At 44.6% G+C, this 13,981-nt stretch overlaps 1 protein-coding gene across 1 annotated transcript in view; it reads left to right on the forward strand.

The window, feature by feature from the left end:
• Positions 1-12,577, forward strand: part of PKP4 (plakophilin 4) — a 246,543-nt gene extending 233,966 nt beyond the window's left edge. Inside the window, exons 17-22 of the mRNA XM_059927920.1 lie at positions 2,690-2,885; positions 4,934-5,018; positions 5,142-5,259; positions 7,814-7,942; positions 9,685-9,758; positions 11,565-12,577. Of these exons, the coding sequence (XP_059783903.1) occupies positions 2,690-2,885; positions 4,934-5,018; positions 5,142-5,259; positions 7,814-7,942; positions 9,685-9,758; positions 11,565-11,813 (851 nt within the window). The 3' untranslated portion in view covers positions 11,814-12,577. The remainder of the gene's footprint in view (positions 1-2,689; positions 2,886-4,933; positions 5,019-5,141; positions 5,260-7,813; positions 7,943-9,684; positions 9,759-11,564) is intronic.
• The last annotated feature ends 1,404 nt before the right edge of the window (positions 12,578-13,981 follow it).

Genomic DNA, 13,981 nt, shown 5'->3' on the forward strand with positions numbered 1-13,981 from the left:
ACAGCTGATGACAGGTCAGGGGAGAAGGAGGGAAAATTTGACAAGATCTTATGTGGATTAGTGAATATATATTGAACTCATATTAAAATACACCTGCCATGATAGAGCAAGACAAAGATGGAGAGAGAAAAGGAGCAAGGACAGCAATGTTTACCTCAGAGGGTGGCTGTGAGGAGTCACCATGGCCCCTCACACAGTGCCTGGTAGACATGCTATTTTAACTTATTGCCTGGATTAACCTGCTCTTAAAACACTGTTTCTTTGGGCCAAATTGTACCCCCTGGAGAGGAAAGGAGCCTCTTCCATGCCCTGTTCATAGTCTGGCTCATGCCTGATTCCAATAGATGTGTTATAGCTCCAAATCCCACATTTCCCTGAGAGAAATCCTTTAGGTCCCTAAAGATTTTTTTTTTTTTTTTAATTTATTTTTGGCTGTGTTGGGTCTTCATTTCTGTGCGAGGGCTTTCTCTAGTTGCGGCAAGCGGGGGCCACTCTTCATCGCGGTGCATGGGCCTCTCACTGTCGCGGCCTCTTGTTGCGGAGCACAGGCTCCAGATGCACAGGCTCAGTAGTTGTGGCTCACGGGCCTAGTTGCTCCGCAGCATGTGGGATCTTCCCAGACCAGGGCTCGAACCCGTGTCCCCTGCATTGGCAGGCAGACTCTCAACCACTGTGCCACCAGGGAAGCCCCCTAAAGATATTTTTTAAGTTATTTCTGTTACATCTATATTATTTGAATTTCTTATAAGAGGCCCGTATAGTTTGGGAGTTCTCAATGCTAAAAAACAGTGTTGGCCACACACACCTTGTGGCCTATCACTCCATAAATGGGAGGAGAGAGATGGGAGAGCAGAGGGTTCACAGCCAGCTCCATGAGTGCGCAGACCTTGGGGAAGAACAAATGTATATTCAGGGGACTGGCCTTCTCTCGGGGCATCCCTGTGTTTTCTGTGAATGTCCTCACCTCCTTTTAAACATTCACGCGTGTTTTCTCTCTCCACTGATAAGCATTATTTTACCCAGCTGGAGTACTCTTGAGCTGTTTCAGGAGTCACTTTTTCTTGTTTCCCCATGAGGATCCCTTCCTTCCTGTGTGGTCTGAGCCCCTCCCATATTCAGTATTTGACTCTGATTTACCCAGCACTTCTGTTCCTAAGACCCATGCCCTTCCCTGACCTCTTCACTCTCTCCTCACATCCATCACCAGCACTAGCCATGGACTTTCCCTCCAGAGCCGTTTTTCACGAGGAGACAAAGTTTTGTCAGTTCACAAAAGTTGCTGCATACTCAGCTGAGTCTGACCAAGCCAGCTGTCTGGGCTGCAGGCTCTGAAGGAACCGCTAGGGTCACTCACAGACTGAGTGACTGGCCTTCTCCCAAGCCTCCAGAGTACAATTTAAAATTGTGCCGTAGCAAAATGACGAATTACATGTCGTGGACCTTTTGGTCATTCGTGAGTATTCAGAATCACCAGTGCTAACTTATCATCTGTTCTTAAAAACCACATTTATCTTCTGGCTTTTACAGTGTCATCACTGCTTTTCCACTCTTCCTAACAATGTTCTCTGTGAGTATGCCCGAGTCTTCCCTTTGACGTGCTGTAAATTATGCAGCGTGTACTCAGGCCCTGTCTTCTCCTGCTTACCATTGTATATAAATAGGTCTTCAATAAAAACCCCATTTAGCATCCACTCAGTTATTAGCATAGGGAGAAAAGCTAAGAAAATATTTACTTGAGCTTTAGTTAATTTCTTTTGTCTGCAGTGCAGTTATTCCAGTTTGTCAGTCAGTAATTGAAATGGAAAAAGCTTGAGATAATCTCTTTTTGGAGAAGAGTAAGGGAAATTGAGGATCTGTACGGAAATGCCTCAGTAGCGAAGGGACACCCCAGCCTTGTCCTATCGGGAACTTTATTATTGCATTACTCCTGGGACGTAACATACCCATAATCTTCATACCAGAATTATACTTCTATCTTCTTTAAAAGAAACGAGCATGTTATTACTGATGTCAGACCAACTGATATAAACCCTCAACTTGATAAAAATGTGGAATGAATTGGGAGATTGGGATTGACATATATATACCAATATGTATAAAATAGATAACTAATAAGAACCTGCTGTATAAAAAAATAAGATAAAATTCAAAAATTTTGAAAAAAAAAATGTGTAACTGTACCCAGTTCACATGTTGAGATCTAGAAAGATTTCATGAAAAGTATTGTTTGGCAACCTTACTTGGTCCAGCTTAAAACTTATTCAAAGAAAAGTTTTTAAAAGCTTTAAGAGGAAGTTGTAATTCCTATATGATGCATAGGAATTGAATGGAGAATAAAATTTACTATCATAATTCCTTTATTCTTGCTGTTAATGAAAATAGTGGAACTAAAGCAACTTGATTGTTATACCCAGCTTTATACCCTGATTTACATTTTCTTTCAGCAATTTGCAGTAAGGTTTTATAAACCAATCACTTCCTCGAGTGGCACGGCCAGAGATGTTAACCTGCCCCTTACAGTTAAAATGTTTGTCATTTCCTTCTTTACCATGGATTTTTTCTTTCCTGTTATTGTCTCTTTTGAGGTTTTGTTTTCAAGAGACTGCACAGTCACAACCTTTCAATGACAACAATAACAAAAACCGGGTCCCTTCCAAAAGTGGAATGAGCTCTCTTTTGCCTCGGGCAGGTAAATACGCCATGCGAGACCTGGTCAACCGGCTCCCGGGTGGCGCCAGCCCCAGCGTGCTGTCGGATGAGACTGTGGCAGCCATCTGCTGCGCCCTGCATGAGGTCACCAGCAAGAACATGGAGAACGCCAAGGCCCTGGCTGACTCGGGGGGCATAGAAAAGCTGGTGAACATAACCAAGGGCAGAGGAGACAGGCAAGTCTGCTGCAAGGAGACGCCAGCGCCAGGCCCTCATTCCTTGTGACAAGGGCCTTGGTTGAGGATACATTGCTTATTGGGAAGGATTTATTTCTGCACTTCTCACGTGCCAGTAAGCTAAGCAGTTTCCAGCAGTTAAAACCTGTTTTGCTGGGAGAGGTATTTGTGGTCATGTGGCCCCTTTTCTGCTCTTTAGTTTCTTGGAGCATCCCTCACCCCTACCATCGTTCCTGTCCCTAAAGCCACATTTGGCCGTTCTGACTCCTGGAAGAATCAGACATTTCATGAGGAGGAAAACCTGGGGCCCCATCGCCCTTGGACCTCTGGCTCTGCTCCAGGCTCCAGGGCCTGTTCTGTGAAAACATCTTAAATCCTCAGTTCTGGGATTATTTCCTCCCAGAAGGTCCTAAAATCACCACGTGCAGCAGAGCCAGAGCCTCCTGTATGGCCTCAGGATGTGCCCTGGGCTTGGATCATACCTCGCTTGTGGGTGACACCCAAGTGATGAAGCAGCAGAAGTAGGGATTAGAGGATTGGTGGCAAAAATTGAAGGTTTCTTGTCACGGAGCTATAGCGGTGACTGTGAATTTGCCTTAGCATCAGATCAGAGACTCCTTCAAGGAAGCGGGAAGTGTAGGGCTGCTTGTCCCATTCTCGATACAACAGGACAGTCGCCTCCCCGATCAGTAGTAAAATGGCCCGCCCGTCTCCCCACTCTCCTCCTGCACGCGGCAGTGGCTTCCCCGGGGTTATTTACGACCCCCTCTGGCATCTGACGGCCCCCGGAGCGGGCGCCTTGTCTTTTCATTCACTGCTGCATCCTCGGTATCTAGAACAAAGACTGGCCCATACTAGTAAACATTTATTAATTGGCTGAGTGTCAGTACTAGAATTCACACTATGTATACTTTTGAAGAATAATGTAGCAAATCATATTCTCACCCCGCAGAAACCACAGCTACCAACATTATTCATATTTCCTTTCAGCCCTTTTTTCTTAGGTATCTTTTTTTATCTCATTAGTAATAAGTGCACACATACTCATTTTTATTTCAAAGGAAACGAAACATTACAGATAAAGCTAAGGCCCTGTTCCACTAACTCCCCCTCCCGCTCCCTTCCCCTCTCCTGTAAGAGTAACCGAAATAACATTTAGTGCTCTTAAAATTTTGTGAGATAGCCTTTATCCGTGAAAGGCATAAGAACAGGCTGGAGAAATGCTGAACCAGTGCCAAAATCTTTGTATATTGAAAAAAAAAAAAGTCTAATTTTTTTTTTTTTTCAAAACAAGAGATTCAGAAAACCTGGATCAAATCAAGTTGTCTTGTGAACATACACTTACTTTCCTTTTGATTCACTCACCAAGCATCTATCTCTTGCCCACCTGCCACGTGCTACAGCAGTGAGCAGTTCACACCTGCCCGCAGGTAGCTTACATTCCATGGGTGGAACAGACAAGGTACCAGTGGAATGAGCAGCGCCTGCGGATGGTGCTGAGTGAAGGGCAAATAATAAAATCGGGGACAGTGATAGGGCATGCCCGGGTGAGGAGGGGGTGTCACAATTTCAGACACACTGGTCAGGAAGGCCTCAGGGAGAGGGGAGGTAATAACTGACCTTATTTTCCAAATCAAACACTAGAGCACACAGACACATCTGTTTACAAAGAGGTACAAATGACAAGAAAGCAGTGAACGTGTTTTATATGAAGGCCTAATGATGGGGGGGGTAACTTAAGTTAACTTGTGAGGGTCCTCAGACACTTGAGATGTGTGGTCATGGTCAGAAGTCGTGGGCTCCTCCCGACCACAGCTTCTGACCACAGAGCCAAGTGCCTGTGAGCCTCTCTTTGGTCCTTGTCACCTCTGGCCAGCCCTGAACTTGACTGACTCCCAGGTACACCTGATTCCTTGGTGGTGGTTTCTAGCAGCAGCCTCCTTGCCCCCTGGCCCTTGGAGTGATGGCCTCTTGGCCATTGCTTTGCTGCCAGAGTCTTTTCAAGTGGAGCCGCCCACATTCATTAACATCCCCACTCTCTCCCCTAGATCATCTCTGAAAGTGGTGAAGGCAGCAGCCCAGGTCTTGAATACGTTATGGCAATATCGGGACCTTCGGAGCATTTATAAAAAGGTAACTTACAAGAATAGCTCTGTCATAATTAGCATTCATCAGAGCTCACGGTCGTAATCATTTATTGTAATGAAATGTCATTATCCACTTTGAGAGGTTTCTTTTTCTCTTTTAACTCCACAGGATGGGTGGAATCAGAACCATTTTATTACACCTGTGTCAACATTAGAGCGAGACCGATTCAAATCACATCCTTCGTTGTCTACCACCAACCAACAGATGTCACCTGTCATTCAGTCAGGTCAGTGGGTAAACTCCCCTTCTTGGTGAGAGCATTTGTGTGACAGAACATTGTTTCCCATCCGGAGACTGAACGTACGCTGATTAAGCCTGTCACCTCCAAACACTGAGGAAAGGAGAGTTTGCTCTTCAGGCTGAAAGCCTTCTTTGGGAATTACATGCCATTGTATACAGCAGACCCACTCTCCTCCTTCCGCTTTAAAAGTTTATGTAAGTTTACACCAACTATGGCGCATAAAATTATCCCGGGGCCCTCAATAGCATCTGTTCCCCCTAAGATTCTGCTTCACTAGGTTTGCAAAGGGGCCTGGGAACCTGCACTTAATAAGCTGGCCCGGTGATGCGGATACAGGAGAGTGGAGGAACACACTTTGAGAACCACTAGGTTGTGCCTGAAAATGGCTGCCCTTGCCTGCCTGCAGGCCATAAATCTGAAATCTCTTCAAAGTGATTTTTTCGTTTTCTTGGTGAAAACTCTTAGAAAGAATCCTTTAGACACGAGCTTTAGGCCCACAGCCTGGGAGAGCCATGATCTCCACCTGTGCCTTACTCCTCACCAGTTAAAGCTTCATCCCCTGGCTGCATTCCAGACCCCCAGCACCCATGGCTAAGGGGAACAGGCCCTGCAGGTGGCTTTACAGGAATTCCCTTTGATTTGTAAGTTGGGAATCTTGACAACCACACTACCTACATATTGGTGGTGTTTAATTTGGTAGAAAGAATGTATTGAGGCTCAGACTAGGTTTTGGGGGGGGGGGTTGTTTTTTTTGTTTTGGTTTTTTGCGTGTAAGAACAGAATATTATTACCAAGTCGATTCAGTCCTGTAAATTTAATTCTTAACTAAATGAAACAGGAAAAGTAATAAATATCTTTTTTTATTTGGCTTTAAATCTCCCATTCTGACATATAAATATTACCTGTTGTATTCAGCGGTGCTCCTGCTGGCAGTCTTATTTCTCATGTGGACAAACGTGACCGAAAAGACTAATAGATGACTGCTGGTTCTTGTCACATAATTGGATGTCTCCACTTGTACCAGGAATTTTTAAAAGTTATCTCTGCCTACTGCATATGGTGTATATTTATGTCTTAGTTTTTAAATTATGAGTTGTTTTCTTCAAAGAGACCTCTGCTTGGTTTTTGACATGTCTTGCTGGGTTCCCAGGTGTAGCCTGAGGCTGTCTTGCTTTATAAAAATGCTCAGGATTCTTTAGAGACTCAGGAAGAGGGGTGCCCGGGGAAGCAAGAGAGTTTGCTGTTTAACAAAAGGCATGTGTACAGGCAAAAGAATAATTTCAGACAAATCAGGACACAGTCACTAAGCAATGAACTTGTTTTGAGGACCTCTTAAATATACACACTGGACAGTGCTGAACGGGCCCCGTCCAAGTTCCTAGGTCCCTCTCTGGATTCCACTTGAAGGTAGGATCTGATTCACACTTGTTTCTCCATTTATTCTGAGGACTGATCATCCATCCCTCAGCACTAGCACGGTATCTGCTTATGGGCACATCTCATATCTTGCTGATGTGATTATGGGAGGCGGGCAGCGATGGCCTCTGTCCTCCTACCTTGTAGAAAGTAGGCAGGATGAGAAGCACATAGACGCTGCCCATGCATGCTCACGGTGTGTCAGTGAAGTGACTTTCTAGGGAAAATATTTTGATGTCAGTCTTCCTCTGAAAGCATCAATGCACACAAAACCACTGGTAGCAGGGCCTGGGGCCTGCCGCTTTGAAGTGGATCCAATGAATAAGTGACCACTCTTAATTACAAGATGCTTCAGTGCAAGCAAGATTTTTTTTTAATGAGAAAAAGAAGATGTTTTCCTTCTGTGCAAAAATGTCCCAACAGGACACCCATGGGTAGACATGTTATTATGAAATGTTTGGCTCCAGCTGGGATAAAAAAGCTGGGCCTCTGTGAGGCTGGGCTTCTCAGCACCATGAGCTTGATGAGCAGGGCTTACTGAGTTTATAAATTTCCCTGACAGCTGATCACCATAAAAAGAATTATAAATTTTATGGGCTGGGCACTCTTATTCAAACACATTTAGAGATGCAGATATTTTTGAAATCATCAGAAATCAAAACATGCCATAAAACATCTACTTACTGAAGAGCTATACATAACGGATAATAGATGGGTGTGTTACAAGTAAGCGAACTGAGATCATAAAGCAGCAAATGTAACTCTTGCATGCCTGGGAAGTTACCATCACTCAGTTTCAAAGGCCCGGGCAGGTGGTTGAGACCCACCGTGGTCAGTGGGGAAACCGCATGATCCCTGCACCACGTGCGGTGGCTCTCTAGCAAGCTTGGGGGTTGACAGCGCTGATCATCACGGTGGCCGGCCTGCAGGTCACCTTCCAGAGACCCAGGGCTGGCTGCCCTACAACTCACAGCACCTCTAAGAGCTGACTTGAGTGCCAGCCACGTGCACTTCTAATTACTGACCTTTGTTTTTCCAGAGAGGACTTGCTAGAGACACTGACAGTCTGATTTCTCTTTCTTCTCTCTCTCTCTCTCCCTCCTCCTCTTGCCTCTCCCTTCAGTCGGCAGTACCTCTTCCTCACCAGCACTGTTAGGAATCAGAGAGCCTCGCTCTGAATACGATAGGACCCAGCCACCTATGCAGTATTACAGTAGCCAAGGGGATGCCACACATAGAGGCCTGTACCCTGGTAAGACGCCAGTCGGGTGTGTGATAGAGTATCTCGAAAAGCCGCGTGTCCCCAGGCACTTGGCCGGTGGCCTGGGAGGTAACCTCTGCCTGTATTGAGATGGTCCCCCAGCAGCAAACCATGGTCCAGTCTCTCTATCTCCTGCTTCAGGGCCTTTTCCACTTGTTTTAAGTAAAACAAGTGAGGGTAGTGGTCTGGTGACCCGCAGATAAAATGAGCACTGTATCCAAACGCGAAAGCATTTCCGACTCCCCTGCAACGCAGGCCCTTTGTCCTGCCCCCTCCCCACTCCCCTGTGTGTTCCAGAACCCTGAGCTCTGTGACACTTGGCAGGCCCACATCTCCTGGACTGACTCATAAATTCAAACCTGCGGATGGAGATTAATTCCATCTACATTTTTGTGGAAAAGAGTTTGAATGAATAACAAAATACATAACGGGATTCTCCTCAGAGTGATTATTTTTTAAGAATAACAAAAATGATGTTGCCTAGTATTAATATTTTTATGTCCTATTCAGAAAGCCCTGCATATAATTTACTTAAAGAAGGCCAACCTGAAGGGTTACCAAGGTTTCCTATTGTCTCCATTCTCAACTATGTTGCAAATTAGAACTACTCTAGAGGTTTCAAACAAGGCAGTGTGAGCTACCAAAAAAGGGGGGGGGGGGAGACCCTCCTTTCTCAACAACAACAAAAAAAACTGTTTCTTAAAAAGAAAGAAAAACTGGTGGCAATTTAACAACTGCTGGGGGAGCAGTCTCAGTTGTGCTGTTGTCTTTAAAATTGTGATTTCACAGGACTGTTTACTAATCAACTATTGTTACTATGGCAATTAATAGCTCAGAAAATTGCAGATGCTACATTTCAAACACGGAGCTCTTTGCAGAGGAAATGCACATACCAACTGAAGTGCATTGTTGCTTCAGGTTTGCGGCAGCCTGCTTTATTTTAAAGATCGCCTCCTTAGCATGCGCGCCCTTCTGTATCTTCTTTGCTTGCTTCAATAAACTAATTTGCCTCAAATATGTTTCATTTTCCTCATTAAAAAAAAAAAAAATAAAAATCTTTGCTAGCCTTAACAATACTAGAACGGTAACCAGTGACATCATTAGGAGTCTACTATGGACTCATGAAGACAGCTATCTGATTACCAGGTTCTTTTGGTTTTGAAACATACTTAAATATGGTGGACACAAGAATGTGCCCCCAGGTGGCCAGCCTGTTAGAGCACACCTGTGCCTGCTCCTTCCAGGACCTGGGATTTTGAATCAACGCTGTTCTGAGGGCATGGAGCTTGTTCTACTGTGTTTCCCTACCCACCCACCCCCCCATCTGACGCAGTGCTCTAGCTCAGAGCCCTGGAAAAGCCGTGTTCCTTGGCTCAGGGAGCAAGTCTGCTCTTCAGAGCCAGCCAGGGAAATCTTCACAGGTGGGAAGAGCTCCCCACCGTGCCCAGAGCTTGAGAAGGAACCCTTTTTGGAGGAGCTATGCATTGGCATTGCTTTTTGGTGAAACACGCAGCCTCTTTTTGCCGTATTCATTAGCCCCTAAGAACCCTGGGTAAGCAGCAAGCAGGCTTGATCCAGGGCACCCAGGCTGCCGACTGGTCCGGGGCTGTGCTGGCACCGGGGAAGGCAGGGCCCGTCGGGGACGCCACCAGCCCTAGAGCAGGGAGTCCACACAACCTAATGGACCAGAGTGATGAGCGCTAGTTTTAATTTCGTAAAATATTTTCTTACAGGCTCCAGCAAACCTTCACCAATTTACATCAGTTCCTATTCCTCACCAGCAAGAGAACAAAATAGACGGCTACAGGTGAATTTGCAATATCATTTTTACAGAAGGCCGATTAGCAGGGATCAACACAGTAAGGGGTCCGCGCCGGTTGACTTACCTGAGCTGGGCCCACCCGGCAGGGGCCGAGGAGCTTTCCCGGGGGATCTCTGCTCCTCGGAAGCTCATCCGTGGTTTAAGCAAATCGCTTCCACAATAGCCTTATGTCCTTGCATATCCGAATTGGTGCCACCATGCCACTGATGGGAACCAGCTGAGAAGTCTTTAACTCCTGTTCTTTGCCCAATGATTTCTTTTTCCCACTCTTTTTTTTTTTTTTTTTTTCCTGTTAATCTCTAAAATCTCTTCCATCCTGTGGGTGGGGAAAGGTTGGTAAGCACACTTCATTCTCTCTTCTCATTGTTCTTTTTTGTACATACACCTCTTTCTCCATCTTCATGACTCCCTCCCATCCAAGCCTCCGTGGTTTGAAAACACCCGAGTCCACAGCCAGCTCTCTATTAGTTTCAGAGGTCAGAGTGGACCCAGCCCTGCAGGGGTGAATTCCACTCTCCACCACAATGGGGACTAGTGATTGGAACATTCAATCTCTGCATTCATGAGGGGCCTGAAGTTCACTTTGGTCCTTCCTGATGCCATGTCCACGCGGGCCATCTGATCTATCCTCTTACCTTCCATTAACACATGAGCAACTGGGGGTTCCCCAAACAAGCCTGTATCCTGCTCTGCAGAAAAGGATGCTCTTAGACCTCCCTTCACATCATCTTTTCTCTGTAGATGGAAGAAGAAGAACCTCTCAAGTTACTCATAATCTTCTTTAGCCAGGAGAAATAGCCTCAGAATCGTAACTCTAATTAAAAAGCAAGTTTAGCTCTGAAATCCTTATAATATTAGAATGCATTTAGTTCCAGAACCTGGTGTTGATACCTATGTGATAAATATGTTACATCTTACTAAGAGGGGGATTTGGGCATGATCAGGGGGAAAGACAGACATTAGAACCATTACAGTTTTTCTCCAAACATATTTGAAGAAATTAACGTGAGGTCAGAGATAAGACAACACAAAAGAAAATGAGGGCAGGGGTGGATACCCACCTGTGTTTCACCTTGCTTCCTTACAGATGGAGTTATTATTAGCCCCAGCTTGGGGAAGTCTTTTCCTTTAGAATTGTATTTGCTCACATTATCTCTTCTAATTTTGCTACTCTCCTGCCCGGAGATTGCCTTATTCCTTTAGAAGCACAGCAGGGTTTCCAAAGTGTGACTCTTCACCAAACTACATATTTCTTTTTTTTTTTTTTTTGTAAACACCTTTACATATTTCTTTTAAAACTGAGGGATGGACTCAATCTTCATCTCTGAGGTAAATGTTTTAAAAGATGGTTGTGCAATTACACAACAATCCAAAGCCCAAAACTCCAACCTTTAACTAAGTACATGATGTGTTAATGGTTCCCCTGTGTCAAAGCAAAAATCAAGTCTATCCTTTCACTGGGCACGCCCAGGTCACAGGCTCCTCCACAGCAGAGCACGGAACTCGGCCTCTAGTAAGGAGGGAGGTATCTTGGGTTCTCCCAAGGCGCTGACTTCTAGAGGCCATAGGAAAGGACTTGAGCAAACTGCCGGCCCGCCTGTAAACACAGTGTAAAATCCTTACGGTCCACTAGTGAACATACAGTATGCACCAGAAACAACTTTCAACCATACATTCACAAACACTGAATCTTGCTTTAAAAATATGAAGCAGGAAGCCCACGTTAATTTTCCCTAAACATGTACTTCCAAAAATTGCCTTGATTTATTTGCTTTTTCATTTTGTCAACAGCATCAACAGCTGTATTATAGTCAAGATGACTCCAACAGAAAGAACTTTGATGCATACAGATTGTATTTGCAGTCTCCTCATAGCTATGAAGATCCTTATTTTGATGACCGAGTTCACTTTCCAGCTTCTTCTGATTATTCAACACAGTATGGACTGAAATCGACCACAAATTATGTAGACTTTTATTCCACTAAACGACCTTCTTACAGAGCGGAACAGTACCCAGGGTCCCCAGACTCGTGGGTGTAGCATCATGATGCTTGGGAGAGGAACTCTTTCTTTCTAACCTTGTTTGGATTGAGATGAGAAGTCCGTCTTGCTGATTTGCTGATGAAATGTGAAAGTGACATGGAAGGAATGAGTGAAGAGAATTTTTTTTTTCTTTTTTGAGGAATTATCAGGGAAGTGAGGCAACCTTTGGGAGGGAGGACTTTCTAAGCTCTACTTAGGCATTAGATCTAATTACTTGTAGATTCTATAGTCTGGTGAAGGTGTGGGCGATGTGATGAGAGGTTTGAGAAATGGGTGAAATGAGATGGGGGAAGTGTAGGTCAAATCAAATTAAAGATGATTTTTTTAATGTGAATAAGTTATGTTCTGATAGTTTGTACAGAAAAAAAAATAATAATAAAATGGATGCCCTTCATGTTTTATTGCTATTACTAAATGTCAAGATTGTATGCTATTGTGTCTTGTAAATTTCTTTTGTTGGTGTAAATATGGAAATGCCACATTGGTAAAGTGCCATCATTTGTAACGCAGTGTGTCATTTGAAAAGAGATTTGAAGAAACTGACAGCTTAAAAAACAAACGGGAAACCCAAGGAATTGTTAGCAGTTAAAAACAAACTACAACATCCTTTGTTTGCAAAATGAATAGTGTACCTTTGAAGCACAAAGTCCAGTCTGGTATAGCAGCGCCATGCCCATTCCCTGCCTCTTTCATAGGACACTTCACTGCCATTTTCTATGCACATGAAAGAAAAATAAATGTGGAAATTTCATCCTTGGAAATTTGTTCCCTGTTCTTTTTTTTTTCTGTGTATGACACGGAAAAGCAGATTAATAAATGCGAATCTCATTGCATGTAAGAAACAGCTTAAATATATTGAACTATTTTGGACTTTTCCTAGTTCTGTACAGTTAATACACTTTGTGAGATGGATTATACCAAAGAATGAAGCTGTGAACTTTCCTCCTCTTAACCTATCTTAGTGTTTTTATTTCTTGGGTTCTGTTTTGAATTTAATGCCCATTACCGTTTTATCATGTTTTTTTTCCAGACTGCTGTATATTTAACACCAATTTTCACCGAAGAGAAATTACATCTGGCAGCCTGGCCCTAACTAAATTGACAGACTCCTTTTGGCATCATTTTAAGAACTCCATAACTACATAAGAACAGTGGTCGGGCATTTATTGGTTGGCACCAATGTAATAAACCAAAACAAATTCTAAATTATTTTGCTGAGTGATTCCATGAGACAGAATAATTCCTGGCTTAGAGACAGGGTGGGGAGGCCCCAACCTGCATGGCAGGCAGGGGTCTTAATGCCAAACTGCATCACTTCTGAGCTTTTCTCCATCCTTGGAGACAACAAGGGCATCAGCCCCGGGAGGCCCAAAGTCTGAGGCCTACCCCAGTCGGGGGTTTCCACGCTGCATGTTACATGGGAAACAACCCATATGGCAAGTCAAACCCAGAGGTGTTGACTCAGCTCAGTGTATCCTGCATATGTGACACAAACCCTAGACGAAAACGTGTGTGCTTATATTTGTGAGTACACAGAAAGAGTCCCAAGGGAAAAGTGCTTTCCCTTGCTGAGTGGACTGCGGCCCAAGGTTAGGCTCCAAAGTGAAATGGAAATACAAGTATAAGCAGGAAGATTCCTGAAGTCTGCCAGTGGGGAGCCTTCCTGACATGCAGGCTTTCCGAAATGACACTTGAGCCAGTTCCCACAATCAGACTGCGCAGCTAGCTGCCTCCGTGCCCTGGAAACAGCCCTCTTTAGACGGCAGAGGCTGCCAGATTTCCCCCAAGGAGCTGGCATCAGGACTTTGGAGATGTCTGGTATCCGTTTGAGTTTTGAATCACTGACTTCCCTGAACCTGATTTTTGTGCATCTGGGTTAAAGGCCCTCCCCCAGGGAGTCAGGAATACAAGGGAATCTGCAGCTGGCCTGAGCTAATTGACAGTGACTGTTGCTTTTAGTGACCTCATTAGCCTTTGGGGTAACTTAGTGGACCCAGGTTCCCCATCTGACAGAGCATTTCAAAAACTGACCCAAATTTAGACTGCAAAGAACTCACTTGGGCCTCCAGCCAGACCTTGTAATGGGGCCAGAAAGAAGCCTGTGGGTGAGGACTGGGCAGAAGATCAGACGCCCTCTCAGGCTCCTCCCTTATAACCAGAGAAAA

The sequence above is a fragment of the Balaenoptera ricei genome, chromosome 7 (assembly GCF_028023285.1).
Source record: "Balaenoptera ricei isolate mBalRic1 chromosome 7, mBalRic1.hap2, whole genome shotgun sequence".
Taxonomy (NCBI): domain Eukaryota; kingdom Metazoa; phylum Chordata; class Mammalia; order Artiodactyla; family Balaenopteridae; genus Balaenoptera; species Balaenoptera ricei.